Source organism: Dendronephthya gigantea, unplaced genomic scaffold (assembly GCF_004324835.1).
Source record: "Dendronephthya gigantea isolate DGI-Jeju-01 unplaced genomic scaffold, DenGig_1.0 000043F, whole genome shotgun sequence".
Classification (NCBI taxonomy): domain Eukaryota; kingdom Metazoa; phylum Cnidaria; class Anthozoa; order Malacalcyonacea; family Nephtheidae; genus Dendronephthya; species Dendronephthya gigantea.
In genome coordinates this window covers 1283462-1305394 of record NW_021163053.1, presented here as the reverse complement: position 1 = coordinate 1305394, position 21933 = coordinate 1283462, and the positions used below count along the sequence as shown (strand labels likewise).

The window sequence follows — 21933 nt, the reverse complement described above, 5'->3', positions numbered from 1 at the left end:
AAGCAGGAAGTGTTTTTTTTTTACATTGCAAAATTCCTTGCAGTAACTTTCTAGGATTTAATACCTCCAAGTTATAAAAGAAAGATTTTCTCATTTTCTCTGAAATTTAATGAAATGTCCGGATTTGACTTGAGAAATCCAAAGCAGACTCCAGAAGAATACGTGGACCAACTGAGAACAATATTGGAACATGACTGTCTTGGGGCTAGAAAAAAAGAATGTTTGTAAAAAAAAATTATATATACATTACTTTAAATAATTTCTTCAAACATAAATGATATATAATATAAAATAAATAATTTTGTCCATTTATTTTAATGAAATAGGCTACTTCTTGACATTGATCAAATATTAATATTTTTTATGTGCTGTATATATACTTCTATAGCTTGCCACCAACTGGGTGAATTCTACCAAGCTGTAGAACGAAACAATTCAAAAGCAAGAGATATTTTCAAGAAAAATTGCGAAGAGCTAGATTTTCCACAAAGTTGCTTCTCTCTAGGGATTATACACCTAACTAATAAAGGTTGTTAATATTAATCTAATATTTAGCAATTAAAGTTAGGTATATGAAGTTACCAGATTATTTGGACTCATGGTACATATTTTTATATATGTCCCAATTTAATAAATGTTTTGTTTCAGGGCAATTCAATAAATGCAAAGGTTGGAGTACAAGCATTAGTTCATTCAATAACCATACTTAGAGATATCTCTCAGAATGGTTCTTGAAATCTAGAATTTACTACCAACGCCAGTAAGAGGTTGTAGGCCCCAAAATAGTTTGCAGGACCTGAAAATTAGCTGGGAATGCCTTTCCTGAATGCAATGGCCAGGGTTGTCTTTACACGTTTGTCTTGGGACCCTTAGTTATCTCCCACTGACCTTGACTAAAACTCCATGCATCCTCTATAACCAGCCTTAAAAAGTACAAGAATATTTTAAGAGTGGAACCTTTTACTAATCGTTTTTGGCTGAAAATTTCTCTCGTTTATATATTAATTATTTGTTAACAGATGATAGAAAGCCACTTGATGCTCTAATGTTGTTTAACAAAGCATGTGAAAGAAATGTTTGGGGTGCCTGTAATAATGCTGGACTGCTTTATCAAAAAGGAGAGAAACACTTTCATGTACCAAGGGATATGGAAAAAGCTTTGCACTCCTTCAATAAAGCATGCGATGGTAACTTTCGTAATGGATGTTTTAACCTAAGTGTGGTATATTTAACTGGAAATCATGGTATAGAGAAGGACATGGTTAAAGCATTGGAATATTCTGTAAAAAGTTGCAAGTTGGGACATTCATGGGGTTGTATAAATGCAAGCCAGATATATTCACAAGGAGATGGAGTGGAAGTTGATTTGGAGAAGGCAAAATTGTTTAAAAATCTTGCAAAGGAATGTAATGGAAAGGGGTGAAATGGTAGGGTAGACAGCCATGTATTGCCTGTTCAGGCAAGTATCAAATGGATCAGTTTTCTAAACCAACCTTCACTGTAATGTTGTTAGCTTGCGTGCAGTCCTAAATAAATAGGGCAAAAGAATTTTCTCACATTGAGCCTCATCTCAAGAAAGCTAATGATGACTTTCTGTTCCACTGCTAATGATTTAATAAATACAAATACACATGGACTTTTCTTCTTTTACCTATAATTAATAACAGTGTATACAGTACTTTGAGACACTGCTAAAACCAACATAATAATAAATTAATAATATACAAATGCCTCAAACTATTTACAATAAAGTATGCTTTGCACCACACCCTGTTGTTAATGCTCTAAGAACCATCATGATTTTTTTTTTAAAATTTAATTTTGATCATCTGATTCTCTGAGACCAAGTTCCTGCAGGAAATGTTTCTCCATTTCCAAGTAGTTTTGATATTCCTAAGGTGGAAAAATAAATATTTTGTTATAATATATGCCTCAATTTTATTGAACTATAAAAGCACAATGTGAAACAATAACAGCATCATATGAACCTAACACAGCACGTGCAGCATAAAACAATATATACCTGACGTGCTTTGGCCTCCCATTCAGCTTCCTGTTCTTCTATAAGTTTTTTCCCATCCACCTAAAGACAAATGTTTTAGTATATCTATCAGCAAAAATGCAAACAGGGGCACTGGAAGGATGTAAACAGTTTAACTATTACAGGTTAGCTGAGGTGTCCTCCTGGTAAAAGTCATGGAGGAGACCATGCAGGTTCCCCCTAGCTCTCTGGCATAATACTTGGTTAAATGTGAGCAATATAGGTTTGAAATATATATATTAGTATTATAAGATTGAAGAAATAAAAAGGTCTTATTGTTATGGTCTATACAGTGGTTTACTGGATAAGACTGGACAAGCTTGATCAAGAGGTGTAGGTTTACTGTACGTTCTGGATTAGAGAGTAATAACACGATTTCCATGCTCTTGCACTATTAAGTCTTGTCCAAGTACAGATGAAACAAAATAGTGATTGCCTACCTGTACTTTTTCTTTAGGTTTCTCAACATCTTTTTTCACAGTCTCCATTGCTCTGATCTTTCTTCGCTCTTCAACAAATTTTAATCTTGATACTTCACGTTCGAAAAAGTTCTCGATTATATTTTTCTGTGAATAAAATAATTTATCATGTACAATTTTTAAAAAACTCCAAATATGAATCAAGGATAATAATACTTTTCCGCATGTCTTAGGTATACTTTTTGGGGATCAAGAAACTGAAATGGGGATTTAAGAACCATGGAATGGGCCAACATTTACCCAATTAAGCATCTAAATTACAATACAACCTTCTAAATAGACTAGTTTGGGATTTGGAACACAAGTGATGCCCATGCAGAATTAGAATGATTGTTATATGCACCTCATTGACAGAAGGTCGTCGTAAATTCCAGGGCACCTCCATGATGTGAAGAGTTCCCACATTATCACCAATCGACAGCAACTGTTGCTTACCTATGGAGAAAATATGAAATATGAATACTTTGGGACCAGCGGAACCTTTTTCCCTGCAAAACCCAAGATACAGTATTTCTGCTTCTTGATAAATGTGAAAAAAAAATTAGGTTCGTTCTGCTGACAGACTTTTTTATTTTTTTGTACGTATACGCGTCTTCAGAAGAAATCCGTCAGGCAGAACTGATATTTGAATATGCATCTCCCAAATTGTCGCTATAGTTTCGTTCAAGGAAAAATGTTTCATTGGCTGGATGGTACTAACTTGAGACTTGATATGGATTTATACTAGTTATGGCAGCTGACGTCACATTTTGTGTTAGTGATGGTTCATGTGATCTGTGAAAAAAAGTAACATGCTGGTAGTTTTTAGTCAACATAGGGCGACAGAGAACCACGACTTTCATTAGTAAAATGTAATCTGCAACGATACTTGCAATTTGTCAGTGCAACGAATTTTGTGATGGCACAAATTACTGATTGAAATTTAGAATCTTACTTATCAAGTAAATCCCAAACGTCAACATTTCCATCAGCTCTCGTTACAAAAAATACTCCTGGAAAACAATTAATGGATTTAATAATTAACATATCAGCAGCTACAGTACATGTGCAACAAGGTTGGTAATGTTTTTTTGGTGTTATTCCAATGCAAAATATCTTTTCATAAGGAGAACAACCGTTAATTCATTTGGACAGAATTATGAATCTAACCAGCATGCATAAGGAAATAAGAGTTAATTTAAACTCAGATCATTTTTTCGCATCTTTGTACAAAATAATCACATTCTTTTTTATAACAATCAAATAAATTTGCGAAATGTCGGGTCGTTGTTCACCGCAATTCACACCATTTCTAACAAAATTCCAGGTCTGATGATCCCGCGGAAGAAGAAAAATAATTATTGAAAGCTGTACTACATTTTTAGTCCAGTTTAAATGGTTTCTACAAATGGTGATTTTTTTCTATATATAGCACGCAGTGCCACCAACCTGGTCTAGTTGGACTCCAGGTTCCCGCGGTTAATCTCACTTGGAATGATGCCGACTCCAAAATAGGCCCTGTCTATTAAAAGATAAGTTAATACATTCCACTACGTTTTCTTACATATCTCACTATAAGAAGTTATTTCCGGTAATCCGGTTAGTAGAGATGAGATCCCGACCAACAATTTGCTCTGTCAAAAGGTGCAGAGTTTAGGTTTAGGTGAACATACCGTGACGCCTTCTTTCCAAATCGCAAACGTCCATCCACCAATCGATAACAGAATGTCTTTAAAGAAAGGTGAGCGTTGTAGAACGCAGACAAGTCCTTCGTGAGCAGCCAGGACCAATTCAGGTTTACTAGCTATAATTTGAAAAAAAAGTACTTGAGTTTTGTTGATAAAATATTGTTTATGCAGAAGAGGTATGTAGGTAAATATAAGAAGTACGCGGAAACACCAGTGATAAATACCTGAAAATTTCCCACTATCCGAGTCTTTAGACAACTTCCAATCCATGTAAACAACATCACCACTCTTAAACAAACAATAAACGAAGACATGGTAAGTGCAATAAATATCACCGTGCATTCATTCATGTGAAAATCATCTGTTTTAAAACGAAATGGGCCAAAGTCAAAGTCAAAGTGAAAGACTGCTTTAATAAAGATCCAGGTTTACCTCTGTACCGACAAACAACATGGTTGCAATGTTCTCCAATATTTTTCCTTGATCTTTTTTACTTGTCATAGAAATTGTTCTGCTCAAATGTCCAGCGTCCTTATCGTTGTCTGGTTGGTTAACTACACATGAAGGGTTTTAGAAATACTATGAAATAAACTGCAATGCTTGTACGTATCTACAGGGCTAAATGAAGCTCGTGCGTTTGGAAATAAGCCTAAAATTATCTACAATCTATAGTACGTCACTAAAGTCAACGTACTTGATGATCTGTCCCCATGTCTCTCCGCAAGACTAAATTTTGTTGGTCCAAATTCCCCAGAGCCAGTAATATGACTCACAGATACCTAATCAAACAGATAAAAGATGTTTTGGATTTAATCCACGAGAGATTGATGTGACAAACGTAAATTATCATTACCTTTAGGATAGGTTTCCATGTGAGATCAAGTTGTTTCAGTGGATTGGATACAGGTTGGGTGGTAGGTTTATTTACCGATGTCATCTGGCTTTGATGAGCTGATTTTGTCGGTCTGGTATCCCAGTACAATATACTTCTGTAAAACAAAATCGATGCTCCAAAATATAACAAACGAATACACTTCTTCTTTCAACAATGTTCACTGGCAGGTTAAACTTTAGTGTGGTGGGCTTTGGTTGGTTTAAAAGCTCACTGTTTGTTAATGAATATTAATTATAGCTATAGTTTCATGATTTGACCCACCTCCCCCCCCCCATAAAGATTGAGGCAACGCTCGTACATTTCTGTCCTGGCAAAATATAGAAATTGAGGAAATAAATAGCTCACCCGTCCGCGGCACATGTTATTAACTGATGACAATAGCTTGATTTATTTTCAACAACAACACCCATCCTCCCAATCTAAATAAAGTTCGGTGTTTTAAATGAGTCTCACACATGATAAAAATACAGTAAACGAATATTTGTTTATTAACATTTTAATAACAAATCAATGAAACCGAACAAACGCTCTTTAGATCAACATAATTGTCCGGGATGAGGCTAAATAGCTAATTGTAACCTTTTCTATAATTCCTGATTGATCACTATATGCCAAAATTTTAACCTTTTTAATAATACCCAAATAGCTTAAAATTGAAAAAACTATTATTTATTCCTGATTGCTGGGCGACGCACAATTTACCTCCATGTGATCTGGAATCCACTGTAAATCGGAAACAGCACTTTTATGACTGTGTTCAATAGCGGAGACTGCACAGTAACGAACAATCGGAGTATGATCTGTGTTCGAATCATCTTCAAAACCAGGCTGAAAACACATCACAAGACTTCGTAACATGTACTGTATGACGTGACAGGTAAAGAGTTATGTACCTCTTTTCAATTAGATTTTGTCATCTGTTAGGGTTAGCCTTTTCTAAATAGATTTTGTCCTTATAAAACAACTGCAGTACTGCTCAGAAGTAACTTAACACTGAGTTCCGAACGCATTCCAAAATGCGTTCTTTGCGTTCCATGAAATATTTGGAACGCGTTTCTCGGTTGATTTGAAACCGCGTTCCTACTTTTCGGAAATTTCCGAGTTGAATGGTGTTGATCCCGATCGGAATACACTATAGCGATCCTGGTCAAACATGTTTTTGGATAAAGCGGCAAAACATGTTGATCAAAAAATCACTGAACTAAGTCCAGACAATAGATGGCTTCGTTTCGCACATAGCTAGCTACATACTGTGATCAACATGTGTCTGTATGTCTATGGTCAATGTGAGCTAGTATAAGACTCAAGGTTCTTGTTTCTACGCATGCATGCAGTAGCATAATACTAACACAACTTACCAACGAGGTCATCGTATTCTTCTTTGCTTTAGCAGCTTGCCGGTGACTGAGAAGGCGATCATTCCAACTGCTGATGTCCCATAAGACGACCTGTTTATGACATATAACGTAATTCACCCTAACATCTCATTTTAACTATTCTCTATGCATGGTTACAGAGTTCATTGTTCAAAAGTATTAGATATTAGTCGTGGCTGAAGCGGTGGTTACTGACCGACAAGTATTCCTTTCCTAAATTTTCAGTGCCCTGAATTGCTGCATTTCCACTGCAAATATTTTCATCACAAAAAATACAGAGTGGGAGGGCAGGAGCCAGTCGTAGAATTTATTAAAGAACATCAAAGTTCAATTTAAATGGTACCGATTTACAATTGATCGACTTAAAAAACAACTACGCGATGGAAAGCGCCATCTGACCGGTCCTTGTGTAACTAGTCCCAGAAAGATATATCTCAAAACTTCATGAATTTTAGTTTTTAAAGACGTTAAACCTCCAATGAAACACAAAAATATAACAACAAGTGATGAAATGTAAATCCAACCTGTCCATTAACACATCCTCCAGCGATTATGGTTGGCTCAGATGGGTTGAATTTAAAACTGAAGATATCATCAGGAGCTTCCAACAAGAGCTTTAAAGAAAAAACAACGGCTATTGTGTTTAGGTCTATGAATATAGTTTGAATATATAAAATAATATCTATGGGAGCCGCCATGAAATAACATGTGTACGGTTAAGAAGACAGTAAAGGGGTCACCTGTGGATGTATTGGATCAGAGAAACTCCATATTAATATCAGTGACGGTGTCATGATAATTCTTGAAGCATTGTCCACTCTTTCATCAAACGACATCTGCTCAGCACAGGACACTGCGATAATACCTAAGACGGTAAAGAAATAAATTATTGTCATTTGTATTCACCATCAATATCAAATTATACCGCGGGCATTCCTTTGTCACGCTCCCCCTATAGTGTGAGGTTGGCACAATAGCACGGGACCCGTGCAGCGCGTCTTCTCCCGAAAAGCAAGTCCGTTATACTCTATTCTTATGCATGTCTGATACACTAGCTCTATATCATAACGGGAGGAAAAACGGATAAACATTTTCTGTATCAGCTCCTGCTAGGGGATGGAGAAGATGCTGAATTATGGGTGAGGATTTAATCCGCGACTGAATAACTGATGTGAAGAATGGGAATTCCGTATTACAAATTTAACGTATCAATGAAAAGTCTGAAAAAGTATCAATCAAGGACTCTAATCTTTAAGTCAGAGATCAGAAGTCCTCTGCGTACCAATTACCTTTAGGTTAGAAAGAAAAATTAAACAAACGCACCGGGCGAATAATCAGGTTGTTCTAAAAGTAGTATTTGTACCTTTAGCAGTCGGATGCCATTCAGTATTTGTTACCACTTTCTCTTTACTGTACAACAAATCAGTAAATGACTGATACTCCTGCAAAGTACACAAGACGTAGCTATAATAAAGCTAGACGGTTCATCATTCATTAAAGCAAGTCGAAGCCGTCGAGAATGGTATGTTTGGAGTACCAAGATGACGATGAGTCTAGTTTCAATCCAGTTTTCCAGAGAGCATAATCTCGACAGGTTTTCTTGTGTCGCATATGCTTGCATGCTAGGGGCTTGTCGTTTTGTTACTTAACCATTGAAGTAACGTATTACTGACCTTGAGGTAGTTGTCAGATTTCGAACCGAACGTGCTATCTTCATCCGCCAAAGACAGATAATCGTCGTAAAATACATCCATGATTTCATTCTGCTGTAAAGCCAGCTCAAATCTAAATGGAAGAAAGATGAATCTATAATCGTCCAGAAATACTGAGCTCATGAATGATATCTAAAGGAATACGTATATTACTGTACATATATGTATATTTGTCGATATCATTTTAAAATTTGCTTTGATATCCTAACGAAAAAAATGATAGCCTAATAATGAGGCAGACATTTCTTGCATTTAGACTAGTCTTTTTGTTACGGCCCCGGGAGATCTGTTCTTAAACCAGATTGCTTGTCATATATCACGTGTTCGTTTGACCTCAACACCAACCTTGGAGTAACTTTTTGTAAAAATTCCAGCAAACTAGGAGCTTCTTCCGCCTCAACTTTCTTTTCTTCTGGTAAAAATCTGGGTTCGTATTGCACGCAAGCATTCCTGGGCTTCTTCCTACACCAAAATATAACAAAAATCTCAACTCAAATATACTCAAATCATATCTCAATATCAATCAAATGTCATCTAGGAGGTCGTTCAACGCTCGTTCAACGATAACCCTGGGCCGACTGATCCTAACACATCACATCAGACTATTCTTTTTATGTGTCTTGCATGCGTAATTTATTTAAAAGTACTTTTTAAAAATAAAACATCGATTGATTCGGACAATTTATAACCTAGGATTAATTCATGCATGTGACCGCGTTTGACCCCGATATGAATATATGGTATTATATTAGGCTTGCAGGCTGCAGCAACCTACCATTCCGTCTGTGATCCTCTCTCCTCTCTGGCTTGGACTACCTGCATGAAAAACCAGCGGGCAATCATATGCATGCATGCATCATGCAGTGATGTAATTCTTCACAAAAATACCAACAAATTTAATTGTTACAAAAGGCTTGCATCCTAACTTTTCAAGAAGTGCATTTGTCATATTGTGACTACTTTCTAAAGTGAAGCAGTGGAAATTGAAAATCTACTCATGGAAAGATTGTTTCACATACGTGTAACTAAAGAGTAAGGGCTGCTTTCCAGTTACGCGTTTTTTATACGCACTTACACGCACGGTAATTTCTAAATGGTTCTAAATTTTTATTATTCAACATCTAGGTCTACAAGTGAATACTAAAACATGCGGAAAACTAAGTTCTTTCGATTTATTTACTTAGTTTTTCCAAAGATAACATCTATAAGGATTTAGACGTTTACGTGCGTGTACGTGCGTATGAAAAACGCGTAATTGTCGCGTTTTAGCACGTACGTACACGCACGTACACGCACGTACACGCACGTAAAAGCCTAGTTTTTATTATTTAACATCTAGGTCAGCAAATGCATACTAAACTACGCGGAAAACTAAGTTCTTTCGATTCATTCACTTCGTTTTTTTTAAGATAACTTATACAAGCATTTAGACTTTTACGTGCGTGTACGTGCGTGCCATTGCGTATAAAAAAGGCGAAAGTGGAAAACAGTCCTAACATCGAAGAAAACTAAAGTCATTAACAATTTGCCCAGCTTAACATGTTGTCTTACGAAATTCTTTTAGTCGACTTCGCTGGACTCTAAGACTAAGAATCTTTCATGCGGTAGATATAATACAGTTGTTTGTACCTGAATACCAATATGAAGCTCTAATTTCTTCAAACTATAAGTTTCATCTTCGAACGGAAGGCATTCTACTGTGGAATCTTTCACTGTTTTCTCGCTTTGATCAGCAAATTTTACAGGAGCACCGAATTCACATCGTTTTCGTGAAATACAGATCTTTATCTACGGCAATACAGTAATCAAGATAACTATGGTTTTATGGCGACAGTCAACTTGCAGTAGTCTTCTCACCATAAAAAATTACTCGGTCCAATAACAATATGATGATTTTATTTTAGTCTAATTATTCAGTTTTTAATGTACCAACTCTGAATGTAACTATATAAAGGCGCCGTTACGCTATGCAACTTTCCTTGCAACTTGCAATGCAATTCTACTCCTGAGGCATCTTAAGTTGTCAAATACGAACATTTCTTATGATCTGCTAACGTTTTCTTAGCATTTTGAACACTTTTTACAAATTAACACCCCTCAAATTCATAATTGCATTGCAAGTTGCAAGGAAAATTGCACACATAGTTTGTATATGATATACAAAAATTACCTTGGCTCGGTTCTCAACAGTTTTTTCATCGTCGACATCTACCTCGCTCCCTAATGATTCCCAAGGTCTGGGTGAAACAGGTCCTTTCCATACAACAATTTCTTCTTCTGTTGTTGTACCTTCTGTTTGCTCTGTATCTGCCTGTTCACCAACGTCTGCCGACTCAGGCTAAAGTAAGAATATTTTCAATGTGCGAAAAGACAAGATACGATCATTTTCTTGCCCTAATTTCATTTTTGACGTAATTTCAAATTTTATTATTACATCACTAATTGTCAACCTTAAACGATTTTTTGCGTCACAAATTAAATTTTACAGCATAAATTTCACGCGCTATGTTAATTGTCAAGCAAATGATATAATAGTCTGTGTAGCAACCGGATTTTACTTTCAACGTCATTGAATAAAGTTAATGTCAATGATATGATATGATAATTATGGTTAGCATTGCTGTTCCTTTCTTGATAAAATTAATCGCACGTTCACACGGACTGGACGAATTTGTAACCGTAAAAAAAATTAAATAATATATTTTTAAAAAAATTAATTTTGGCCAGTTCTATGAAAACTTAACGAATTTGGGAACGGTCCCAAATCATTCCAAATCCGTCCAGTCCCGTGTGACGGTGGCCTTCATTTCATGAGAAACTATACACGTCAGGATTAAATTTAAGCCATATATTTTAATATATATTATAATTTAATATTTTAATATATTTTAATCGGTTGCTCACATGTAAAATGCTTTCTTTACATTCTTCTGTGGTGCAAAGATAAAAATTTTGCCCATATTTGAAATCCGCATCATACACAACTAACAATTCCTCACCAGAATAATCCTATAAAAACAAACAAAGATTAACAGTTTAACACATAATTGAAAAAGCTAATAACTATGTAATATTCTCAAAACAGGGCTGACACAATTAAAGGAAATTTACTGCAAGAATGACAAGCAAGAGGGTTCTATGTTGATATGATCTATTGTCCATTCTTTTCAAGTCTTTCTTAATTGCATTTGTCATTGCTACCCCCTGCCCTCTCCTTCTCTTCTCCTTGAAGTTTATTCCAGCAAAAAACAGGGGTGTATTCATCTCAAAAAAGAATATCATTAATTAGCTAGGACACTTTTACTCTAAAAAAGTGCACACTGCAAAATGGGGTAGCTGGCAGCCTGGCCCAGTTAAGGTCCTCAGTAACAGGATTGAAGTAAATTACTAGCTATTACATTGTCTGAGCAATTTAATTTTCCCATGTCAACAGTAACAAGAGAGATTGAGAGCTAGAATTAAACCCAAGAAACTAAGGGACAAGGCCATATAGATTTATCTATATATATTATATATATATTATATTATTATATTTATTATATATTATTATATTGTAATTCTTAGTCGATCTTAAACAAAAAAGTGAACTTTTCAAGGAATGTGTGCATGTGCGCAAGTTCCTGCTGGAAGTTTAAACGAACACATTAGCAATATAGCGCGGTAGTAATTGTGACATCTTAACTGTATCTTAGTTGCCTGATGATTGCTTGTTGCTGAAACTTGAAGTAGCAACTTATTCTTTAAAAAATTGTAATGAAACATTAAATTAATTATTATATATATTAATTCAACAGCCTCCACTCCACAGCTCATATATACTTGAAGCAATTTTGCCCAACAACGCCGATATCAATAATATAAAATATGCAATGTTCATTCGTTAGATTCGTTTACTGCACTCACCAAAACAATTTTTTTAGCCGGTGAAATCCGAGACTGCTGCTCTGTCCTTAAAATCTTGTAAAATAGTTTCTTTCTGAATAAGTTTGTACGGATTTTCTGCATTCACGTCTTCATCAGCTATGCATCCAAATATTTGTTGCGTTTTGCTGGTAAAGAACAGTGGTAATATATCTTGTGGAGCAGCCAAGCTGCCATCTCCACCCTGATTTGTTGTTTTCATCGACATTCTGCTTACCTGGCTACAAATAGATTATTTAAATTCCATGTACAGGACAAAAGGCTTATAAGCATTCAAACGGTAAAAAGCCAAAGAAGTTAACTGCCCGCCATATTTCTTTCTTCGCGACCTTGTTGCCAAGGAAACGTTAACAAGGAGTATGATGACCTAAAAAATCAACTGGACAACGACAGCAGGCACTAAGTACAGCCACAGCGGCAGTGTATATTATTTTAGTCATAACTTTGCTATAATTGACATTACATTTAATACTATATTTAACCTATTCGCGGGTGAAATCGTTGGTTGAAATCGTTGTATATTATAAAAGGGTATATTTTGCTGTTGGTACAATGATGATTGGTTACGTCACATTCAACGTGAATAAAAATTCTGGGAGAGATCATTTCCACACTACATTAATCTGATCGGGCATAACTACTCAATAGTCACAAAACAAAATAAAGATCGCAAATACAGTAAGTGCAAAAAAACTCACAAGATATGTAAATGCAATTATGAAAATTTTATGTCTAAATATACACGCAGTGCACTAAAGTCTAAAACTATGTCATGAATATTAGGCCCCGTCCACACGTATCCGAATAAAAAAATCTGCGTCGACACGTTGTCGTTTAGAACCATAAGATACATATGCAAAGTACTAATAAAACAAGACGCTGTGGTAAGAGTTATACGCCCTTATTCTAGAAGCTCACTCGCACTCAAACTCATTAAGTGGGAGATCTCAATCTTCTTATAACGTTTCAATGGCGTTAGTTTCAATCTAATAAGAGCTTGGTTTTCAGTGTTTCACCTAAGGTGTTTCTATTGAATAAGAAAGAACTTTTTCATCAGTAATAATAAAAAATTTCTATGACACACTCAATGAGTGCAAGTGTGAGCTATGGTGTGAGTGAGCTTTTTGAACACAGGCGTTAGTATTAAAGTAATTTAGCTTGTAGGTACACCACGTAAGTATTTAATACTGCAAAGCTTTCGGTCCGTTAACCCGGGCCTTCATCAGTGCAATTACAAAAAAAAAGCTTTGCAGTATTAAATACTTACGCGGTGTACCTACAAGCTAAATTACTTATCGACTGTGACCATGCAAACATACAAGAATATTATTACAGGCGTTAGTGGGGCCTGGGGCTATGGAAATATAGAGCTTTTCTGACTATTACTTGTATTAGCAATTGGAATATTAAAGTTAAAGTTCACTGTTTTCATGTCGTTGAAGTTGCATTGAAATATATCCATTTTCCTTAATATCGTGACCGACGTAACGTAGCCATCATGGAAATTTGTGTCAACGGAGATCTGCGAAAAATACGTACCGAAACCTAGAGTCGCTTTGACTAATTAGTTTTAATTTTACGAAATAATGTTTAAAAGTCGTCTTGCTCAACCGGTTTCTCAACCCACTTTCCTAACTCCTTTGTTTCAAATTCCTTTTTGAAAACGAGTAAAGCACGCTTGTAGTCTTCAGCACTTTGTTTGGCTTCATGGTAATTGGTTGGTGTTGCAACATTACGTTTCATCTTCTTCCAAATGGCCAGAAAGTGTTGAAAGAACAAACTTTTGCAAAGTCGCGAAGCTTCCCCGTTTTCCAACTTGCCAGTACTTGCACTAACGCACTCCAACCCATCATTCCCCCAAGACCAGTTTAAACTAGAATTGGGGCTCTTTTCCGTTGCACGAGCTTCGGGCAGAGAAATACCATTGACTAGGTGGTAATTATGGCGGTATGAGCCAGGAAGACCGGTAAGAACACCCAAACGCTTGTACAATGCACGAGTAAGATGGTGGAAGTTGTATAAACTACCGAGAACAACTGATGTGAGGTAGATGGGCTCAATGAAATGGCTAAGCAAAGCGCCTTGGAGGCCTACAACATTCCACTTGGCAATTTTGTCACTGCAAGACATAGTGAGAAGTCGTTCACCCATAAGTACTCCGTCCCATGTCTGCAATACGCCTCCAACACGAACCGGCACTGTACCTGATACAAAATAAACTCAATTACATTGAGAACTAAGGACAAGGGGAAATTTTGATCAATTTTGTTATCTTTTTCAAATGCCAAACCAAAATTTTTATAAAGTTAAAATAAAGAGACTATTCAGTATTAGAATATGGCCTCCAAAAAACTTTTCAATCTGTTTTGAGTTCTGAAACAAATTATTTTAATGTTGCTGAATCAAATAGAATATGGGTTGAAATCTCAAGACCTCTAATTCTTTAATAAAAATCATGTTATTGATAATCATTCCTACAAAGATACAGTAGCTTTCACCCAACCGAATCAGTTATCATTTAATACTCACAACCTAATTTTTATAGACTTCAGTAACAGCACAGTAACACTTGTGGAATCCACATTATAATTACACCTACAAATTATTAGGCCAAGCTGATGACTTACTTGGGATGTATCTAGATAGGTCCTTAGCTTTCCAATAATACTTTTTTGTACCACTGTACTATTTGCATTCAAGCATTACACTGCCCTACAAATAGAGGTTGTTTTCAGTTTTTGCAACAAAGTTATGATTGGAAAGATGGATGTTTCATAGTCATGACACAGCCTTTTTATATTTGACATTTGAATGTTAAATTATCCAAAGATAACTTTGCTGCAAAACTTGAAAACAGCTTTTTAATTAATAGTGCAATCTAATGCTTGAATGCAAATGGTAAAATCATTGCAACCAGAAATGACCACATACGTAATTTGCTTTGACTAAAAATTACCATAAAAACAGAACAATTCAGGAACAGTAAACAAGAACATTAATAATGAGACAGCCCTTCCTATTTTTGCAATCCTCTTAAAGGTGGGTTACAGTCTGTATCTTTTTCAAATATGCTATCTTTTTTAATCCAAAATTTGTGTAAAGCTAAAATAAAGAGACTATTTAGTATAAGAATATCGTCTCTAACTAACTTTTCAATCTATTTTGAGTTCTGAAACAAATAATTAAATAGATCTAAGTAACCAAACACTGCATGTTATCACAAAAATTTGTTTTCTGTACAAAATTGCTGTCAACAATTTCACCTATAATTTGTTGTTGAAAACTGCAAGAGCTGTTGAAATGGCCACTAAAGAATATGACCAAGAGTTTAGACTTTTCGCTTCTATGAAATTTTATCTGACAAACTTACCCTCCCCATTTTCAATTTTGGTTCTGAGTAACCCCCTTGTCTTCCGCTGAGGGTGTCGATCATCTGGCTCATCAACTATTTTCTCTTTGGGTGAAAATATTCTGCCATCTCCACATGGTGAAGTGCTGATGTAAAGATGGAATGCAACACCATCTTTGAGAGCATACAGACCACTCTTTTTCTTTGTAAAGCAAGACACCTTTACCTTTCCTTTTAGAGCCAAATCTAGCTGCTCATAAAGATAGTGGCAGAATCCACGTCTAGCAATCACCTCTCCATGACAATCATTCAGTGCAAGGCCTGAATTGCTAATGTTCCCACCAGAAATGCACTTGGTTCCGGTACCAAGACTAATCACATCCATCTCAACAACTTCTTCACCTTTTTGAACCGTCTTCACAATTCCAGCTAAAACTTTACGCCTCAGGTTTGGTGTATCATTTGACTCAGACAGCTGTGCCAACTTTTGAAGAACCATTTCTCCAATTTTATCTGCAAGCGGTTGTGGTACAAGGAACTGTAGGTCAGTAGGTGCAGAGACATCTTCATTGTTTGTGCAATGAATGACACCATAAAGCTGAAACAGAGCTCTAGCTGCTGCACAAATATTTGCAGCTTTTTTATTACTGCCATTTCCAAGGTATGTTTTATCATTTAAAGTCAGCTCGCTGGTAAAGACTTTACTATGAGATTTGCCAACCTCACCAACAATTGTGAACTTAGCCTCTGGATGATACTGATTGACAACAGACACTGCATTTCTTCCTTCAGTGACGGCTTGCACTATCATTGCTTCCCGGGTCGGTTTCTTCACCTGATCAGCAGTTGAGGACAGAATCATTCCATCTACATTTTCCTGGTCTACGTTTTCCAAGCCGTGTTGAACCGGCCATAAACTCTTACTTCGTAGTATACTCTCAGCTACTTTCTGTTTGGCATCTTTCTTAGATCTCGCCCGACCTTCGTACTTCACACCATCTAATGAAACAGACATTACAAACTCTGGATCATGGCTAGGACCACTTGAACTTTCCAAAATGAACTCTGTCGCTGGAAAAGTTTCATTAAACAACATCAAAGGGCTTTTATCAATATCGTTCTTGTGCTTCTTGATTTTCTTTCTTTTCGGCCCGCTTGTGTTCGCTGTGTTGGTCGCCAGCGCATTATCGGTTTCCATTTTAGCATCATCTGTTGAAACCTCGTGGATCGTACGTTTTTCTGCAGATTTCGGTAGATTGCTGTCCATTTTTAAAATACTGAGAGCTAGCAAATTCTCAAAATAAATAAACAGATGTTTGAGAGTAAAATTTTCATTTTTGATATGATCAAGTATTCTCAGTCTATCACGCATGCTCAGGGTCAGCCTAGAAATTATACAAAAAGTTACTATTGCAAGGGAAGTGCTGCCTTATCTATTCGTCAACGCATATATTTGCCAAAGAAGCACTTTCACATTTACTTTCATCATGGATAGTTAAAAGACTGGGGCCAGTTGTATGAAAGCCGGATAGCACTATCCACCGGATGGTGGTTTTTTTCAATCTCCTCAAAATCGCCCGTTGTTTGGTATAACTTCGATTAAATCTTAGTATTCCTAAATTAAGGATCCTCTTTAACGATTGTTGGTTCCAAAGCTGAAATTTTATTGCTCTTCAAGCATCTTTAGAACGGTTGAAAAATCACTATCCGGTGGATAGCGTTATCCAGCTTTGATACAACCGACCCCAGGATAGGAAACTCATGGCGTCAGCATTTTAACCCATTTTAACCTTGTTGAAAATCGTGACGTCACGCACGATATAGCTTGCGTCAATTTGCGTTAGCTTGCGTTAAGTTGCATCAGGTTTTCTTGCAATATACTGAACAACTTATTGATTTTTTTAATTTAAAATAAGATTTACTTAAAATTTTGAAAAAATGGAAGTAGAAGATATTTTTGAAGAATGGGATGACAGTAATTTGATGGAGATGGTAGAAATAAGTGAAGCCCTAGACGATGAGGAAAATGCGATTGATGAATGCGAGAAAAGCAATGAAAGCGAGGAAGAAGCGCACTCGGAAAGTGAGGACGAAAATGTGAACTTATTGCGTTGCAAGAAATGTAGAAAGATATATCGTTCAAAAATATGGTTTGTCAAACATCAAAACACCTGTGACGGCTCAGCCTCAGATAAGAAAAAACGCAGAAAGCATCGCCCTATGACCGAGCACCAGATAAAAACAAGAGAAGTTCTAGCTGGCCTCGGAGCGTTGGACTACTTTGCAAATGGTGGATTACAGACTGTGTCAAAACTCCTCGGCGGAATTTCCACTACTTCATCCGATCTAGCTTTACTTAGGGGAACCCGGTTTGCTAATTTAAAGCTTCAGGCCATTCAACCATGGTCGTATATTTGCCATTTTCCGGCGAATATATGACCATGGTCGTATATTTGCCATTTTCCGGCGAATATATGACCATAGTCGTATTAGTTTGCCATTTTCCGGCGAATATATGACCATGGTCGTATATTTGCCATTTTCCGGCGAATATATGACCATGGTCGTATTAGTTTGCCATTTTCCGGCGAATATATGACCATGGTCGTATATTTGCCATTTTCCGGCGAATATATGACCATGGTCGTATATTTGCCATTTTCCAGCGAATATATGACCATGGTCGTATTTGCGATTTTCGTATTTGTCAACTTCAAAGTTTATAAACTACGAGTCGTTCCTATTTCACCAACTGTTGTTTCTGTGCTGTGATGATCTTTAAATCTTTTATTATTGTTTTAATATTTGACTACATGATTTCATTTTATATTTTTAAAAAATTATAGTTTGCAAAATGACGGTTAAAATGCTGACGCTCTCAAGGATGCTCTCTTTTTGTCTTAGCTAATCAGCAAGTTGTAGACGACCGTTCTTTCTTCGTTCGAATTTCGCGCATGCGCACAACTACCATGACCATTGAACGTCCATGACATTTGGGCAACTTTGGATTCGCCTGTGTTCTGTCAGAATACTCGGGTGTAATTCCTAATCTCCGGGCGGAAAAACATAAGGAAATCAATCATACTTACATAAATATTCGCGATCCGTGACATCAGATTTTTCAACAAGGTTTCAGCCATTTTAAAAACATGAAAAACGCATTTCGACCAATCAAAATGTCCCTAAGCACCCCACGTGACTATAGTTTCCTATCCAGTGATTTTATTATCCATGCTTTCATATTGTTAGTTGGCTACATAGGTTACAAAATATCTTTTATTGGCTAATTTACTAACTTTCAAGCGTGTGTGACAGCCTAATAAATATTTTCGTAATAATTTGATCCATGTCCTGAATCGAGAAATATTTACTTTTAAATGTCGGTCTAATTTTCTGCTGATCGGTCTTTTTAAAGTTCCGTCTAGTTTTCCGGCGATTTATCAAAATATTTTCCCCGCCTATGTGGGTTGTTGATTCAGTCAGGGTCACAGATTGAATCCAAGTTGCAACGCAGAGGCTAGAGTATGGTGGCCGAGAGCTGCCATTTCGAAATAATGTTTGAAAAGCGTTTTATTGTGGATTAGAAATATTTTATTTCAGATTGATTTTAAATTTAAAATATAATTCATATTTAATGCAACTTGAACTCTTTCAAATTAATTTGGGGACATTACGGAACAGTAAGGAACGAGTATATTTACATGGCCACGTGAATATGGTGGCCGAGAGCTGTCACATCGAAATAATGTTTCAAAAGCGTTTTATTGTGGATTAGAAATGTTTTATTTCAGATCAATTTAGAATTTTAAATCTATTTTCAGTGCAATTTAAACGCTTTCAAATTAATTTGGGGGTATTACGGAACGGTTAGGAACAAGTATATTTGGCCACGTGAATATGGTGGCTGAGAGCTGCCATTTTGAAATAATGTTTGAAAAGCGTCTTATTGTGGATAGTCAAATTAATTGCACTAAAAATGAATTTAAAATTTAAAATTAATCTGAAATAAAATATTTCTAACCCACAATAAAACGCTTTTCAACAATTATTTCTACGTGGCAGCTCTCGGCCACCATAGTCTTCTTAAAAGCCTGAAAATGAAGAAAGTCAGTGGGAAAAAATTTTTCAAAATTTCTCGCTTTTAAAAAACTCATGTTTACTTACCTTAATTTTTTTTCACGAAAATTTGACAGGGTGATTTTCTCGAGACTGAAAAAATTCACATTTTTTCACTTTTTTTAAATTCTCGGAGATTTTTTTAACGAAGAAGTATTTTGTCTTGGGCTACTGTGTCTGTCTTGGGCTACTGCATGTGTCTGTCTTGGACTACTGTGTCTGTCTTGGGTTACTGTGTCTGGCTCGACACAGTAGACCAAGACAAAATTCAAATTTTCAGGTACTTTTGAACGCGATAATTTTTTTTAGCTTTTCAGTTTATTTCAAATTTTTTGTCAATTTGAGGCCGAGAGATTGTAAACCTTCCAAAACACACCGAAATTTTTCAGGCTAATTTTGTTGCATTGCATTACATTCATCACTGAAAACAACGCAATTTAAGAGAGGAAAAATTTTTTGAAATTGGACGTTTGTACACGCTGTATATTGTTTGAAAAGACGTGTTTCAGGATAAAAACTAAATGTATACGACTATGCCATGGAGGTAATGTTACGAAGTGTCCGTCGACACTTTTACGGAACTGATTCTTACCCTGGTATTGCCAGGACTGATAGGATCAGTGCTGTCTTTTTGTCTCTGTCGGCAAAATATGATAAAGCTACTCACAGTAAGTCTGAAATCAGTCTACTCACAATCAGTTTGATATTGTTATGATTTCACTAGTTTTAGAGTGTTCTAGAGATTTTGAATCACAGCATCCGGCGACATCATCATCGGCATCTGATGCAAAATTATTGATCAAGTGGTTTAAGTAGGATTGCCGACATAAGAAACTTGAACTTGGAGGGACAAAACAATAAACTGTTTGTATCAATGCAGATGTATTTTATAGCGCCACAAGTTGACTTTTTGGGTTTATATCTGCATGTTAAAAGTCGTGTTTGTGATCATCATGCGATGATTGCGGTCATCATGGATTATGGTGCATTACGGTATATTGACCACACACTGAAACGCAACACAACTATAGAGACAGTGAAATATTGCTGACAAGTGGTTCTGAGATACTCAGTCTTGAATTGCTACTTGTATTCATGAAAAAATCAACTGATTTCACAAAATTAAGTATAGCCAGGCGGCAAATGCAAGAAGAACATTACCGCAGTCCGCAGTACGACACAATACTGGACATGCAGTACAATCTAAGTACAATGAAGTACAATGCAAAATGTTACTTTCAGTCACCCACTGCAGGAAAGATTGTATTTGCTACAATGACATATTAAAACATGCATAAGGGGAACATAAACTACCGCTAGCATGCTACAATAACAACCTGTTGTGGGTTTGTGTCCGAGAGACACGTGTCTCAGCCACATGCGAATATTAATGAAGAGGGTTATTCGAAAGTATTTTTCATTTTTTACATGTAGTTTTGACCCTAAACCATGGCCGTTTATTATTTAAATATCCTTTTACAAAAAAGGTTAAATCAACTAGACATTTTCCAGTCTTTAGTATGAATATTTTTGGTCATTAGTCGCAGCTCGTTATATTACGCATGTTAGTGAAACAGATTAGCATATGCAAAAGTGTTTGTGAATCGCCTGATCTGGCTGTTTCAAACACACACTTGTTATTATTATCCATAGAAATTGATAAGACGGACAGCTGCGTCAAGGTAGCAGGTGGTATACACATGTAAGACAAAACAGGGGTCAGTTAGGTATACATTCTGTCGCAAATCTACAGCTACAACACGGTTTTTATGATATTTTATAACCCTATAAATGTATATCGATTTTAATATCAACACACACTCACAGTCACATTGTAAGTGAACACAAGGTCAATGTCATTACAAATGTTGCCACGGAAGTTACCGTGAGTCGGGCGAATATTATAATAACACTTATAACAGGTTGACTTGAATGCAAAATGCGTGATCGGCGAGTCGTCTCATGTAATTCCCAACAAGTACTTGTCGTAAAAGTGCGGTTAGTATAATCTTACGACACCCGGTAGTCATTGCACAATTTGCCGCCTTCTTCTGATAAGATGGCCATATAGCAGCCCTCTATTTTGCAGTTAGAGTGTTGCCTTATTTATATATATATGTATACAATAGGAAACATTTTGAAGGCGTCAATCTCAATGTAAATTGAGCTAGCTTACACATACACACTCATTTTCATTCTGTTACAATTTTTACGTTTCACCTGTACAAGTGAGCTGCAGTGCAAGTGCAACAGTTGAAAACTCGACACTTCAATAAATTACGAAATTTTTAACGAAATCTTATTAAATTCCGATCGAGTTTGCTAGAAAAGCAATACAGTGGGAAAAGATCAACTAATGTTTGCTATCAAAATGTAG

The 21933-nt window shown here is 36.2% G+C and overlaps 3 protein-coding genes across 4 annotated transcripts; 1 reads left to right on the top strand and 2 right to left on the bottom strand.

Annotated features, from left to right (window-relative positions):
* The first annotated feature begins 19 nt into the window (after positions 1–19).
* LOC114527288 (cytochrome c oxidase assembly factor 7-like) lies at positions 20–1717 on the top strand. The gene is made up of 3 exons (XM_028548949.1): positions 20–220; positions 389–529; positions 1020–1717. The coding sequence occupies exons 1-3, from the start codon at positions 115–117 to the stop codon at positions 1421–1423; spliced, it is 651 nt and encodes a 216-aa protein (XP_028404750.1). The 5' UTR covers positions 20–114; the 3' UTR covers positions 1424–1717.
* A 10-nt stretch (positions 1718–1727) lies between these two features.
* Positions 1728–12410, bottom strand: LOC114527281 (WD repeat-containing protein 63-like). The gene is given in 26 exon segments (XM_028548939.1): positions 1728–1893; positions 2024–2083; positions 2482–2607; positions 2864–2955; positions 3221–3294; positions 3455–3512; positions 3949–4021; positions 4173–4303; positions 4412–4475; positions 4620–4741; positions 4882–4966; positions 5041–5176; positions 5428–5501; positions 5785–5910; positions 6441–6530; positions 6983–7072; positions 7199–7323; positions 7822–7900; positions 8132–8243; positions 8516–8632; positions 8946–8986; positions 9800–9958; positions 10341–10508; positions 11075–11179; positions 12074–12095; positions 12097–12410. Coding segments are annotated over 26 exon segments (2610 nt in total). The 5' UTR covers positions 12300–12410; the 3' UTR covers positions 1728–1815.
* A 952-nt stretch (positions 12411–13362) lies between these two features.
* Positions 13363–16777, bottom strand: LOC114527196 (double-stranded RNA-specific editase 1-like). 2 transcript variants are annotated; one of them, XM_028548841.1, is made up of 2 exons: positions 15462–16777; positions 13363–14295 (listed from the first exon to the last, which is right to left on the bottom strand). In XM_028548841.1, exons 1-2 carry the CDS (start codon positions 16705–16707, stop codon positions 13682–13684), a joined length of 1860 nt encoding a protein of 619 aa, XP_028404642.1. In that variant the 5' UTR covers positions 16708–16777; the 3' UTR covers positions 13363–13681. The 2 variants fall into 2 exon arrangements, with proteins under 2 accessions (XP_028404642.1, XP_028404643.1); XM_028548842.1 differs by lacking the exon at positions 13363–14295 and adding an exon at positions 14719–15036.
* Between the last annotated feature and the right edge of the window lie 5156 nt (positions 16778–21933).